The sequence below is a fragment of the Tachyglossus aculeatus genome, chromosome 8 (assembly GCF_015852505.1).
Source record: "Tachyglossus aculeatus isolate mTacAcu1 chromosome 8, mTacAcu1.pri, whole genome shotgun sequence".
Taxonomy (NCBI): Eukaryota; Metazoa; Chordata; class Mammalia; order Monotremata; family Tachyglossidae; genus Tachyglossus; species Tachyglossus aculeatus.
In genome coordinates this window covers 15,612,695-15,627,842 of record NC_052073.1, presented here as the reverse complement: position 1 = coordinate 15,627,842, position 15,148 = coordinate 15,612,695, and the positions used below count along the sequence as shown (strand labels likewise).

At 43.7% G+C, this 15,148-nt stretch overlaps 1 protein-coding gene across 2 annotated transcripts in view; it reads right to left on the bottom strand.

Annotated features, from left to right (window-relative positions):
• The window catches only part of VAPB (VAMP associated protein B and C), a 31,814-nt gene extending 17,291 nt beyond the window's left edge, over positions 1–14,523 (bottom strand). For both annotated transcript variants that reach the window (XM_038749888.1, XM_038749889.1), the window contains exon 1: positions 14,331–14,523. In XM_038749888.1, the coding sequence (XP_038605816.1) occupies positions 14,331–14,388 (58 nt within the window). In that variant the 5' untranslated portion in view covers positions 14,389–14,523. The remainder of the gene's footprint in view (positions 1–14,330) is intronic.
• Positions 14,524–15,148: the final 625 nt, after the last annotated feature.

Here is a 15,148-nt window from a genome sequence, read left to right as displayed (position 1 = left end):
TTTACATAATCAATTTATAATTGGGTAAATTGTACAGAAAATTTTTTTGATTGTGTCTTTAAAAATAGTTGAAAATCAGGCTATTTAGGCCTATATCATTTAAGAATAGCTGTTTAAATTGATTCTTATTCTTTTTTTCTCCCATATTTTCTAGAATTTTGAGGCCCACCAGGCACATAATTCACCATTCTTAACACTGCTGAGTCACATGAACTTGCTTCTCCATGAAGACCCCTAAAATATTATGTGACGATGCTGGTGTAATCTGCAATTTTACTGACCCACTATATCTTACCATTCGTTCCAAGCATTGGTCTGCACACAAATGTATACAGTAGAGAAACACTCAGTCAATTTTGTAGACCGTAAACTCTTTGTGGGTAGGGATCAGGCCTACCAACTTCACTATGGTGTATTTTCCCAAATGCTTAGTACAATGCTCTACACTAAATGCTCTACACTAATCCATGTATTAGCTATCTTTATCTATTGTGAGCAATGCTCATTCTGACTGAAAAAGGGAGAGAAGAGGTGCACAGTTAAATTATATGGGTAGTATACAAGTAGCACTCACAAAGCCCACTGTTGGGTAGGGACTGTCTCTATATGTTGCCAATTTGTACTTCCCAAGCGCTTAGTACAGTGCTCTGCACATAGTAAGCGCTCAATAAATATGATTGATGATGATGATGATTCAAGGATACAATCTCACAGTCAGCGTTGTCATCTTTTAACTGAAGACAACTCGACATTCTGATAATCCTAATTATTCCAAAAATGGTTGGGCTAGAGTAAACACAGAAGTAATAAATGTAAATAACGATCTATACTGAATATATTAACTGATAACCTGTTTGGAAGGGCAGATCACTAGACACATAAGCCTACGGTTGACAAAATAACATGATAAATGAAAATATTCCATAATTAAAGTATCTACTGTATTGTCTTTCATTCTACTGCTGAACTCAGTTTGCTCACGCTTTGTCACTTTCAGTGAAATGATGTAATTTTATAAGTACAAGTGCTATGCACACCACACATATAGACTACACATCCCAGTCTTGGGAGAGATAGGTGGTGTCTAAGGAAAAAATACCTACTGCACATTCTTTTGCTTTAATGATCTCAAAAATATTTTAGAATAATCAATTTTTTGTTTTGTTTTAAAAATCAAGTCAGTGCCAATAATGAAGAAAAATATGATTCCTAGCCATCTTCTTGGGCGAAAAACAACTTTTCACACAAGATAGCTAGGAAAAAAATAAATAATAAGTTAGCTTGAAGGGCAGTAACTGGCCAAAACACCAAAAACTTCCATGAAGGGGATAAATCAAGAAAAACCACATTGTAGAGTGGAAAAGGAGTATGTTACACATTTATTTCCAGGATATCAGGTTTGATTAGACTGGATCAAATGAGACGTTGCTGGTACGCCCAACCAGACGCTCATTTTTTAAGATCTGAACGCTAAATTTTATATTCATCGATTGTGAAATACTAGAGTCTTATTGCTCGCTGTGGCTGTATTAAATCTACTTGACAACTTCCTAGCCCTGGAAGTGTGCAAAATGTCCTAGCCTGAGATTTTTAGCAGGTTTTTTTTTACCTAATTAGGTAGCACATATGAACTACCAGACCAGCAGGGCCTAGCCAGAATAGAGATGTTCTCTGAGTAAATGCACCCCATTGCTCTAGAATACCAGTATTCTTGTTGATTTAATCAAAATTGATTAATGGCTAGGACTGGGCTTGTAACTGTCCTCTTTTGTACAAATAAAATCAAACTGTTTTTTTAAACTGTATTACCACTAAAAAGTCAATTTTAAAAATAGCTAACGCTATGCTTCACCTTGGTTTTGAGTATTCATTAATATGACTTCTGGACACTGATTCACTAATAAGAGAATTTGGATACCCCTGACCTAAACAAATGTTAAAATGCACCCTCCGGTATCATTCCATCTCCCTCTCATCATTTCTTTCCAAACAACTTGAGCGAGTTGTTTACAACCACTGCCTCCATTTTCTCTCCTAGATCCTTTGCAATCCGGCTTCTGTCCCTCCACTCAATGGCCACTGACCTCTCTAAGGTCACTAATGACCTCATTCTGGCCAAATCCAATGGTCTCTACTCGTTAATCATCCGACCTTTCTGCTACCTTTAACACTGAAAAACATCCCTTCCTCCTGGAAACACTATCTAACCTTGGCTTTATAGACACTGTCCTCTCCTGGTTCTCCACCTTCCTCTCCGGCTGCTTCTAAGTGTCTTTCGCTGGTTCCTTCTCTGTCTCCCACCTCCTAATGAAGGGGTCCCTCAAGGCTTAGTTCTCGTCTCCTTCTATTCTCCACCTAAACTCACTTCCTTGGAGAACTCAGTCGCTCCTACAGCTTCAACTATCATCTCTCCGCAAACAATTCCTAAATTTACCTCTCCAGCCCTGATCTCTCTCCTTTGTAGCTTGCATTTCCTTCTGCCTTCAAGACATCTCTACTTGGACGTCCTGCCACTACCTCAAACTTAAGTTTAAAACTTGTCAATTCTTCCTTCACATCTCTAGGCCTTTCCTCTCCATCCAAACCACTACCCTACTGGTCCAGGCGCTTATATCCAACCCTGAGTACTGTATCAGCCTCCTTGCTGACCTCTCTGCCTCACATCTCTCCAGTCCATACTTCACTCTCCTGCCTGGATCATTTTTCTGAAAAAAAAAAACAGTCCGTCCACATCTCCCTAATCCTGAAAAACCTCCAACGGTTGCCCAACCATCTCCACATTAATAATAATAATAATGATGGTATTTGTAAAGCACTTATTATGTGCAAAGCACTGTTCTAAGCACTGGGGAGGTTACAAGGTGATCAGGTTGTCCCATGGGGGGCTCACAGGTTTAATCACCATTTTACAGATGAGGTAACAAGCACAAAGAAGTGACTTGCCCAGTCACACAGCTGACAGTTGGCGGAGCCAGGATTTGAACCCATGACCTCTGACTCCAAAGCCCATGCTCTTTCCACTGAGCCACTCTGCTTCTCAGATACTCCTTGCCACTGGCTTTAAAGCACTCAACTGGTTGTCATCCACCTACCTTACTTCATTGTTCTCCTACAACTTAACCCACACACTTCACTCCTCTAACACCAACCTTCTCACTGTACCTCGATCTCAACTTTCTTGTCTCCAGCCCCTTGACCGCATCCTCTCTCTGATTTGGAACTCCCTCCCCCTTTACATCCAACTGATCACCTCTCTCCCCGCCCTCTCTGCTGCATTGCCTGTGCACTTGGTTCTGTTCCCCTTAAACACTTTAATATTCACCTTCCCCACACCATTTATGAACTTATCCACCCATAATTTTAGTGTACGTCTCCCCTTCTAATAATAATAATGGCATTTATTAAGCGCTATGTGCAAAGCACTGTTCTAAGCGCTGATCTAGTCTGTAAGGTCTTTGTGGGCAGGGATTCTATTGCGCTGTGCTCTCCCAAAAACTTAATCTAGTGCTCCACACACAGAAAATGCTAAATATTATAAGAATGCTGGGGATAAGTATAATTAAATCCATATGTGTAAGAGTTGGCTGATGGGTTTACGTGATTTAGAGCGTGGAGAAATTAATCGAAAAAGGCTTGTTGGAGAAGTGGGGATTCAGGAGTACTATGTAATATGGAGAAGAGCTGAGGTCTGTCGAATTTGGGGAAGAAGGTTGTAAACTGCAGAATGGTGTGAGCAAGAGGATGGAGACAGAAGAATCAAGAACAAGGTGCAGCTAGGAGGTTGGTTTGGGAGGCACAGTGACTGAGTTGGAGAATAGTGGTAAATCAATCAACAGTATTTGAGCGCTAAGTGCAGAGCACTGTACTAAGTGCAAGGAAGAGTACAATACAACAGAGTTGGCAGACAGGATGAAGAGAACAGGGAAGTCTGGTAGCATCAGTCACTGGATAAATGGGACTCTGGTGTCTTCTCACCAGCAGCTAAAGATTAAGAATGAGCGGCAAATCCAGTGGGAGCCTGGGTTTCCTTTTTGATACCAATAATCCAGATTAGAGCGATGTAAAAAAATTCAGAAGATTGAAAATTTGGATAACAGATGTTCAGATATGAATAGGATGAATTTGTTGTAAATTATCCATCAACCGAAGTGCATCAGGTTGAAGTAAACAAAGGATTTTTTATTACGATGAATTTCTCTCAATCCCTTCTGTGTAACCCTGTGCTCCCTTTATTCACCGCCCCCCACCCAGCCCCACAGCACTTATGTACATATCTGTAATTTATTTAATGTTTGTCTCCCCATCTAGACTGTAAGCTCATTGTGGACATGGAATGTGTCTTTTATATTGTTATCTTGTAGTCTCCCAAGCGCTTAGTAGAGAAGCAGTGTGGCTCAGTGGAAAGACCATGGGCTTGGGAGTCAGAGGTCATGGGTTCTAATCCCGGCTCTGCCACATGTCTGCTGTGTGACCTTGGGCAAGTCACTTACCTTCTCTAAGCCTCAGTTACCTCATCTGTAAAATGGGGATTAAAACTGTGAGCCCCACGTGGGACAACCTGATCACCTTGTATCCCCCCCAGCGCTTAGAACAGTGCTTTGCACATAGCAAGCGCTTAACAAATACCATCATTATTACTATTATTACAGTGTTCTGCACACAGTAAGCACTCAAATGCAATTGACTGATTACACTTACTGAGGTGGGGCTTATGACTGAACTGGTAACTCGCCTGATTAATAGCTCCTGTGTAGGGTTCTACTTCTTTTGCTCAACTGCTCACACTTTGCAATTTGATTTGATCTCTGCAGCAGCTGGGGTGAGCGGGTGAAACAGATGTTCTTAGGAAACCTTACTTGTGGAACAGAGCAGCCCTCCATAGAAGAGCCACCCCTGTCTATGTTGTCTGATTACACACAATCCAGGAAACCATGAATAAGGTCCTCTTTCCGCTTTTCCCCACTGCTTTCCCCCAGCTCTGGCCACATCCTGCCCTCAAACTTCCTACACTCCAGTGACCATCCTGAGGCAACCCAGGGTAGAAAGTAAGGCGGATGGGAAGGGCTGAGGCCGGGAGGTTCAATCTGCCTTTCAGATGGGCATACTGGTATCAGGGTTTCTGGAAAAGCTCTGAGGTTTGACCTTTGCCTGCTCAAGGTCCACTCAATCCATTAATGGCATTTACTGAGAGCCTACTGTGGGCCGAGTCCTGTACCAAGCATTTTGGCGAAGACAATATAACACTTGGTAGACATGTGCCCTGCACAAAAGGAGCTGTCAGTCTAGAGGGGGAGACAGACATTAAAATAAATTACAGCCTTGGGCATGAGTGTTGTGGAGATGAGGTGAACATCAAGTGTTTAAAGGGTACAGATCCAAGTGCACAGGTGATGCAGAAAGGGGAGAGTAGGCAAAATGAGCACTTAGGGAAGGCTTCTTGGAAGCGTCAAAGGCAGAATTTCCCACTAGAAAGGTTCCAAATTCTTCCCACAGAAACTTGGCCAGAGATTCTAATAGCAGTCACTACACTGCCAGACCAAACATCTTATTACACAAATGGAAGAGAAAGGCATAGCAATTCAGACATACAGTAGAATATGTTACCAAGACAAAATATGCGATAACATTTATATTTATGGAGTCATTGCATTTATTGAATGTCTATTGTATGCAGACTACTGTACCATGGATTTTGGAGAAAATAATACTGTTTAAAGACATAATCCCTACCCTCAAGGGCTTCGTAATCTAGCAAGGGAGACAGACATTTAAATTACAGATGGAGGGAGAAGAGTTTAAGAGACGGGTATGTAAATGCTACTACTGGGTACTTGGGTAGTAAGAAGGGGCTAGACAGGTATTTGGGGGATAGAAAATGGAGAGATTAATAGAGGAAAACGTACTGGAGATTTGATTTCAGAAAGGCTTTGAGGATGGGATGAGCTCTGGTCTCCAGAGATGAAGTGGGAGGGCATGAGCAACAGATCTGTGGCGGAGGCACACTGAGTAGGTTAGCTTGAGAGAACTGATTGCAAGCTGGGGTGTAGTGGGAGAAGAGTGAATAAACAGGAGGGAGAGAACAGATGGCATCAGGTGCTGATCTGGAGTTTCTGCTTGCGACGGAATGAATGGACTGTGCATCCATTGGAAGTTTTTGAGGTGTAGGGAGTTGTGTGCAGTATTGACGTTTTAGTGCCACACTAAGTGCTAAAGAGCTCATTACCCTCAAGAAGTCCACAAAGATACTGCTCGGAGGCCCAGTATTATAATGCAATTTAGTTGCTACCTCAAACCATAATGTGAACTCAGTGACGTTTGCTCAGCAACTGTGTTAACGAGGCCTCTGGTACAATTGTCTAATGGAATTCAGTGTAATGCATCTTTAACCTCCTTGTCACTTATCTTGATGCATTCTGTACTCACTCTTATCACGGCCACTCATTTTGATGTTGATTTTTCAACCTCACAACAGTTACACAAAACTTCTAATTTTCTGATCCAGAAGTCTTGGGACAGCTATTACTTAATGGTAACCGATATAAAACCCCTTTCCTGTCCCCTTCATTGCTTCCCTTATCTTACCATTAAACCTTCTTGTCTTATGCTGTCGAGTTGTTTCCGACCCAAAGCAACACCACAGACCCATCTCTCCCATTCATTCAATCGTATTTATTGAGCGCTTACTGTGTGCAGAGCACTGTACTAAGCGCTTGGGAAGTACAAGTTGGCAACATATAGAGATGATCCCTACCCAACAACGGGTTCACTGTCTAGAAGGGGGAGACAAACAACAAAACAAAACAAATAGGTGTCAATACCAACAGAATAAATAGAATTATAGCTATATACACATCATTAATAAAATAAATGCAACAGTAAATATGTACAAATAGACTAATAGAGCAATAAATCTGTACATATATACAGGTGCTGTGGGGAGGGGAAGGAGGTAAGGTAGGGGGGTGGGGAGGAGAGGAAAAAGGGGGCTCAGTCTGGGAAGGCCTCTTGGAGGAGGTGAGCTCTCAGTAGGGCTCTGAAGGGAGGAAAAGAGCTAGCTTGGTGGATGTGCAGAGGGAGGACATTCCAGGCCAGGGAGAAGACGTGGGCCGGGGATCGACGGCGGGACAGGCGAGAATGAGGTACGGTGACGAGGCTAGCGGTAGAGGAGCGGAGGGTGTAGGCTGGGCTACAGAGGAGACAAGGGAGGTGAGGTAGAAGGGGGCGAGGTGATGGACAGCCTTGAAGCTGAGAGTGAGGAGTTTTTGCTTGATGCGTAGGTTGACAGCAACCACTGGAGATTTTTGAGGAGGGGAGTAACATGCCCAGAGCGTTTCTGCACAAAGATGATCCGGGCAGCAGCGTGCAGTATAGACTGAAGTGGGGAGAGACAGGAGGATGGGAGATCAGAAAGGAGGCTGATGCAGTAATCCAGTCGGGATCAGATGAGAGATTGAACCAGCAAGGTAGCAGTATGGATGGAGAGGAAAGGGCGGATCTTGGCGATGTTGCAGGCGTGAGACCGGCAGGTTTTGGTGAGCCCGCTGTTGGGAAGGGACTGTCTCTATATGTTGCCAACTTGTACTTCCCAAGCGCTTAGTACAGTGCTCTGTACACAGTAAGCACTCAATAAATACAATTGATGATGATGATGATGATGGTGATGGACTGGATGTGAGGTGTGAACAAGAGAGTGGAGTTGAGGATGACCCCAAGGTTGCGGGCTTGTGAGACGGGAAGGATGGTAGTGCCGTCTACAGTGGCGAGAAAGTCAGGGAGAGGGCAGGGTTTGGGAGGGAAGATAAGGACGCCCCTCTCTCCATCTGCAATATTTCTGGTAGTGTTACCATGTCAAATAATGTAAATTGAGAGAACATGTGGCTTAATTTATTTTTTTTTTAAAGAGAAACAGCGTGGCTCAGTGGAAGGAGCGCGGGCTCGGGAGTCAGAGGTCATGGGTTCTAATACCGGCTCCCCCACGTCTGCTGTGTGACCTTGGGCAAGTCACAACTCCTCTGAGCCTCAGTTTCCTCATCTGTAAAATGGGAATTAAGACTGTGAGCCCCACATGGGACAATGTGATCACCTTGTATCCCCCCCAGCACTTAGAATAGTGCTTTGCACATAGTAAGTGCTAACAAATGCCATCATTATTATTATTAATGGAAAAAGCACAGGATAGGGAATCAGGAGACCTGTGTTCTAATTCCTGCTTCTCCACTTGCTTGCTATGTGACCTTCAACAAGTCATTTATTTATCTTTTCTTGCCTCAGTTTTCCCACTTGTAAAACGGAGGAAAAAAAAATCAGGCCTCTCCCCCTCTGCTTTAGACCGTTAGCATCATGTGGGACAGGGGCTGTGACCAATCTACTTTCCTTGAATCTATTCCAGTAATTAGCATATAGCAAATGCTTAGAAAATACTATTATTATTATTATTATTATTATTGAGTTTTCTGAACAGTACTTTATTTGAAAGAAAATCTATATAAATCTAACAAATAAAATCCACTAAGAGCTTAATAATGCATAAATTAATTTCATCTTTTATCTTTAATGAGTTTATATTTACACTGATTATTTTAGATGAAAAATCTGTTGGGCAAATTAAGATAATAGTAACGCAAAATCCAAAAGTTTCTACGTTAAATAACCAGTCTCAAGCTACTTCACAAAAAAAAGTTAATGGTGGCACACTGAGGAAATTACTTTCTTAAATAATTTCCTAGCTCATATTAAGCATGGAGGAGTAGGACTCGAAGTAAAGTGGTCCTGAGGGTGCACGGAAATGTAAGAGTCTGACAATACAAAAAAGTACAAAGTTGTTTGCTTTGATGAGCAAGCTGGCTAATAATTAAAATGACTGAGGATTATCTATTCACTCGATTCAGAAGTTTTAAATATATCACGTACACTGTGGTATTAAGGATCATTATTACGGTTCCAAAGTAGGAGCCTGTTTCCTCCACGCTCTCTTGAAATGCTAAGGAAAGCACTGGAGGCATTTCTCAAGAACTATTAATGCTTTGTTAAATTCAGGCTAAAACAAAAATGAACTACAATAAAAAAAAGACAATTGTGGGATTTTCTTTCATTTTCTGTACAACCTCAAGGTACCACCATCTGAGCAGGGACAAAGCTTGTTAGCTAATTCCCATAAATAATCCTAATACCACTTCATTCATTAAATCGTATTTACTGAGCGCTTACTGTGTGCAGAGCACTGTACTAAGCACTTTAAGTGATAACTTTCATAGTACCTAACAGGGACAATATGAAAAACAAACGAGGAAAGCCACACAGTTCTTTGAGCTTTCTGGAGGAAGTCTCCCTAAATACAAGGCATTATATTTATTGCCCATAAATTGACCTCCCTCAAAAATAAGATCAAAACACTGGGACTGTGAGCCCACTGTTGGGTAGGGACTGTCTCTATATGTTGCCAACTTGTACTTCCCAAGCGCTTAGTGCTTCCCAGTGCTCTGCACACAGTAAACGCTCAATAAATACGATTGATTGACTGATTGACTGACTCACATTTGGAACTGCCTAGTTCATAAAAAAAACAACAACCTCCCTCTAAGCTGTTCAGGGAGTGGGAGGTTTACCTGGGAATGAAGAGACTGAAGATGGGCACATATGGGGCCTCAGGAGAGCTGAGGACAAGTTTATACCACGTTAGTAACATAGGCCTGCCCTTCCTGTACCCAAGAGTATGCACACAATGCACATACCCAAGTTATACAAACTTTTCCAGAACCTTCAAAAGGCCTCAATCCCAACAAGAACAAATTTCCCCATCGCTACAGAAGAGTTACTAACAGTCTTAATACATTTCAAAAATGAACTCCAGTTTAGTTCACTCAAATCTGTTTTCTTTTGGGAAGAAGACAGTGAGCCTTCTAGACTGTGAGCCCATTGTTGGGTAGGGACCATCTCTATATGTTGCCGACTTGTACTTCTCAGGAGCTTAGTACAGTGCTCTGCACACAGTAAGAGCACAATAAATACGACTGAATGAATGAATGAAAACACTAGCCTATCAAACTTTCTGATCCTTCACGCCATAATGGGCTCGACTCTCCCAGTGGCTACGCTGGCTTCCTGGTAGCAAGCTGGATACTTTGAAAGCATCAATAATTCTTTCTAAAGGACTACTTAATGCAGAATTGCATACATTTGCAAGAACCGCTACAACACACTAAGTGATCCCAAATTGAAAGAGTTAATGCACCTCTCAAAGTACCTAACTTACTAGCAGGAAATAAGCTGAAGCGCTGGAACTAGATTCAGTAGGCTCATGTTTTGAAGTATATCACCAAATAATATAAAGCAAAATAATGAAAAAAATATATCAATTCTCTTTTCTGCTGAATTCTTTACATTCAAAAGACATCCAAAAGACAAAAAAACCTAATAGAAAAAACCCACAATGTAACATTGGTCTAATTATATTTTATTCTCAGGCAATACTTATTTCTCCCAAAGAAGTTTTACATGTAAAGAAAAACCTGACCAAAATAATGATTATTCTTTTAATTATCCAATTATTCCTTATCAAGTGGTTAGTAACCTGAGGGTCTTCTCCACCTATACTGGAAGTGAGAGCTAGCCACAAGGCAAATCTGACAATGAGTAGCTCTTTCCAAGGATATTGTTGAAAGAAAAACTGAATGAATCAGATTTTTTTATCTTTTTAATTACGTTTGTACTTCTCGGGTTTTAAAACTTAATAACCAACTTCAAGCATGGTTTCTAGAGTAAAAACCCTACTCCAAAAGCATTTTTCCTTTAGATGTTCTATTCCTAACAAATTATTGTCTTTTAGAGCAAGCCTGATGGTATTAAGGTGATTCAATTTCTGTGACGACGATCAACTGTATTTATTGGGCGGTTACTATGTGCTGAGCACTGTACTAAGCAATTGGTAAAATATAATGTAACAATATAACAGAGTTAGTAGACACGTTCCCTGCCCACAACGATTTTACAGTCTAGAGGGGGAGACACCAAACTGCTACTCCTTTGACTTTCATATTAAAGACTCGTTATACTGAGTTTCAACGTGACAATTTGCTGGTTGCGGTGTGGCAGATATAGGACTTGCAAAATCAAAACATGCAGACCTGGAAAACCTCATTTCTCAACTCAGTAGAAAGAAGAATGCTCGTCTGTTGTGAGTGGTGCTTTCAAAATGCCAGTCCACAGTAAACCGTTCAACTGTCTCAATGACCCACGAATTAATCTGATCATGCAGGAACAAAATCAGACACATTGTTGATTGCAAAACCTACGCGATTATCTTCTCCCCCCCACCACGGAGGTGTTTACCAGCATGCAAGGTCAACACGCACAACAGTATGTCATTTTATCCACAAGATGACTGACAACTGAAGAACACTTTTTAAAGGAACTCATTTAATGAGTCCCACTGATAATCTAAACTGACTCGCTTCCTTTTAGTCATTTTCTCCAAACTGTTGCCTGGCCAAGACTTCTGGGCTTAGCCCCCTTTCCTTGACTCTAGGTGACTACACTCTCCAGTGCTGGGGTTTTGTGGTATGTGAGAATGCATGATAGCTGGAGAAAATGAACACAAAATAATAAAGAAATGGCAAAACCTAAGGGAAAAACAATCTTAATACGAAAATGCCTAAAGAATATTCTGCACTTTCTGTGGACGAATTCTGTGTCCATGCAAATACACGTGGCCCTCCAATTTCCTTCTGTGCTCAACCGTATAACCTCTCCAAGCTTAAATTCTCTGCTCTGTGTGAAGCAGGAATAAACTGGTGGAATACTAAAGTACTTTATAAGCTGAAATATTCAGTTACAGCACTTTATGCCTCCTGCCAAGTGGCTCACTCCATGTTGGATTACTTCACACTAATTGAGGATATTTTTATACATTCAAGATCCAGTTTCCAACTACTGTATACACTCTTTATTACGAGTGTCCACCTCGCTGAGCAGTGAACCACTGGATGCTTTTCAGGGACAGGATTATCATAGGAAAAATGAGTGCATGCTGCTGCACAGCATTCCAGCATTGCCAACTTGTACTTCCCAAGCGCTTAGTACAGTGCTCTGCACACAGTAAGCGCTCAATAAATACGATTGATGATGATGATGAAAACATGATGCCTTGTGAAATGCTAAAGGTCCTAGATTTCCTTGCAAATACAAATTAAAACCGGTTGCACATGCTGTAGTGTAGCAAATTCCCTTGCTTTGGGGATTTCTGACAGCTTTGGGGGGGTGGGGGGGTTGAGAATGAACCACTAAAACCCTCTAGAAACACCCAAAGCAGGGTCCCCTAGGTAAACCTTCATGTTTGAAAGTGAAGTCCACAAACGCTGGGCCGCACCTCGCTTATTTCCCCAATTAGGGAGGGGAAGAAAAGAACTGGAACATTAAAATGAAATAAATGAGACGCCTAGGTACATAAGCGCTGTGGGAATCCAAGTGCCAAGCAGCGTGGCTCAGTGGAGAGAGCACGGGCTTTGGAGTCAGAGGTCATGGGTTCAAATCCCGGCTCCGCTGCTCGTCAGCCATGTGACTTTGGGCAAGTCACTTCACTTCTCTGGGCATCAGTGACCTCATCTGTAAAATGGGGGTTAAGACTGTGAGCCCCCCCTGTGGGACAACCTGATCACCCTGTAACCTCCCCAGCGCTTAGAACAGTGCTTTGCACATAGTAAGCGCTTAATAAATGCCATCATCATCAACTGGAAGACGTTACACCACAGGTCGTTTTTTGGAAGAAAGATTACTCGGGAGAGGATGAAAACCGAAGATTAGCATTTTTCCTTCTTTTACTGCATAACGTCACGGCATCTTGTGGGTGTTACGGGGGTGGGGAAGCCAAAAGGGGTGTTGGTGGTGGGGGGAAAAGATGAAAATAGGCACACAACCCGCCCGATCCACCCCGCATCCCTAAAGGCCACAAAAGCTCAAACCCTCTCCCAATCTAAGACTTCTCCTACGGCACCATCATCATCATCATCAATCGTAATTATTGAGCGCTTACTGTGTGCACACCACTGTACTAAGCGCTTGGGAAGTCCAAATTGGCAACATATAGAGACAGTCCCTACCCAACAGTGGGCTCACACTCTAAAAGGGGGAGACGGAGAACCAAACCAAACATACTAACAAAATAAAATAAATGAAAACACCATCGTGATTCTAGTACAGGAGGGGCGTCTTCTTCGTCCTGCATTTGGCGGGTTGGGGAGGAGGCGAAAGGGAAGGAAGGCTGTGAGCCCACTGTTGGGTAGGGACTGTCTCTATACGTTGCCAATTTGTACTTCCCAAGCGCTTAGTACAGTGCTCTGCACACAGTAAGCGCTCAATAAATATGACTGATGATTAGGAAGGGCCACGGTGACTTGGGCCTAAAATGCAAAAGCTCTGCAAGCGGTACATACAATTAAAAGAAAAAAACAAGCAAGTAAACGGCTCCTTCAAAGCTATTTTTCCTCCAAAATAAAACAGGAAAAAGCGAGGTGGGAGATGCCGAAACGTCATCATCATCAATCGTATTTATTGAGCGCTTACTATGTGCAGGGCACTGTACTAAGCGCTTGGGAAGTAGAAATTGGCAACATCTAGAGACAGTCCCTACCCAACAGTGGGCTCACAGTCTAAAAGGGGGAGACGGAGAACAAAACCAAACATACTAACAAAATAAAATCATCGTCATCAATCGTATTTATTGAGCGCTTACTACGTGCAGAGCACTGTACTAAGCGCTTGGGAAGTAGAAATTGGCAACATCTAGAGACAGTCCCTACCAACAGTGGGCTCACAGTCTAAAAGGGGGAGACGGAGAAGAAAACCAAACATACTAACAAAATAAAATCATCATCATCAATCGTATTTATTGAGCGCTATGTGCAGAGCACTGTACTAAGCGCTTGGGAAGTAGAAATTGGCAACATCTAGAGACAGTCCCTACCAACAGTGGGCTCACAGTCTAAAAGGGGGAGACGGAGAACAAAACCAAACATACTAACATAATAAAATCATCATCATCAATCGTATTTATTGAGCGCTATGTGCAGAGCACTGTACTAAGCGCTTGGGAAGTAGAAATTGGCAACATCTAGAGACAGTCCCTACCCAACAGTGGGCTCACAGTCTAAAAGGGGGAGACGGAGAACAAAACCAAACATACTAACAAAATAAAATCAATAGAATAATCGAACGTCGGAACCATGGAGACGCAAATAAATCTGAAGGACATTTTATTAGCTCCGGCCTCTCCCCAGGCCCGGAAAATGGCTGCCACTCGTGCCGCTGTGAGGAAACCGGGTCCTTCTCTCTCTTACCTTTGAATTTAAGCTCATGCTGCGGTTCTAGATTCAGGACCTGCTCTACTTTCGCCATAATTCCTCGGATTCTGAGGGGCGGAGGAGGATGGTTTGAGTTGCACCGGCTCTGAAACCCCCGGAGGGCCCCCCCGCCCCGAAAAAGAGATCAGATACAGGAGGGGGGAAAAAAAAAAACAACTCGGATGGGTGGGTGGGTGGGTGGGTGGTCAACGTGGTGGGGAAAAGGGAGTGAGGGGAGAGTCAGGAGGCGAGGCTGCCAATGCGCCGGCACACATTCACGCAGACATTCACAGGGGGAGAGAGAGAGAGAGGGAAGGGAAAAGAGGAGGAGGAGGAGGCGGCGGTGATGATGCAGCACGAAGGGAAGCCAGAAAGAGGCTGCGGCTGACGTAGCCGACACTGCAACCTTCCCTAGACCCGCCCGGCCTCCGCTTTGGGAAGCGCGCGCGCGCGCACGCGCCAGCCAACGCGGCTCGCGCGACGAGACACAGACCCCAAGCGCGCGCGCGCGCCCAGGCGCGAGCCCGGCGGGCCGAGGCGGGGGGGAGGGGCTCGAGGGACTGGTAGTGCGCGCACGCGCACGCGCTAGCCGACGAGGCAGAGCCCGGCGGGCCGAGGCGGGGGGGAGGGGCTCGAGGGTAGGGTAGTGCGCGCGCGCGCGCCCGCGCCAGCCAACGCGGCTCGCGGACTTGACGAGGCAGAGCCCGCGTGCGCCCAGGCGCGAGCCCGGCGGGCCGAGGTGGGGGGGAGGGGCTCGAGGGAAAGGTGGTGCGCGCGCGCGCGCCCGCGCCCGCCTACGCGGCTCGCGCGACGAG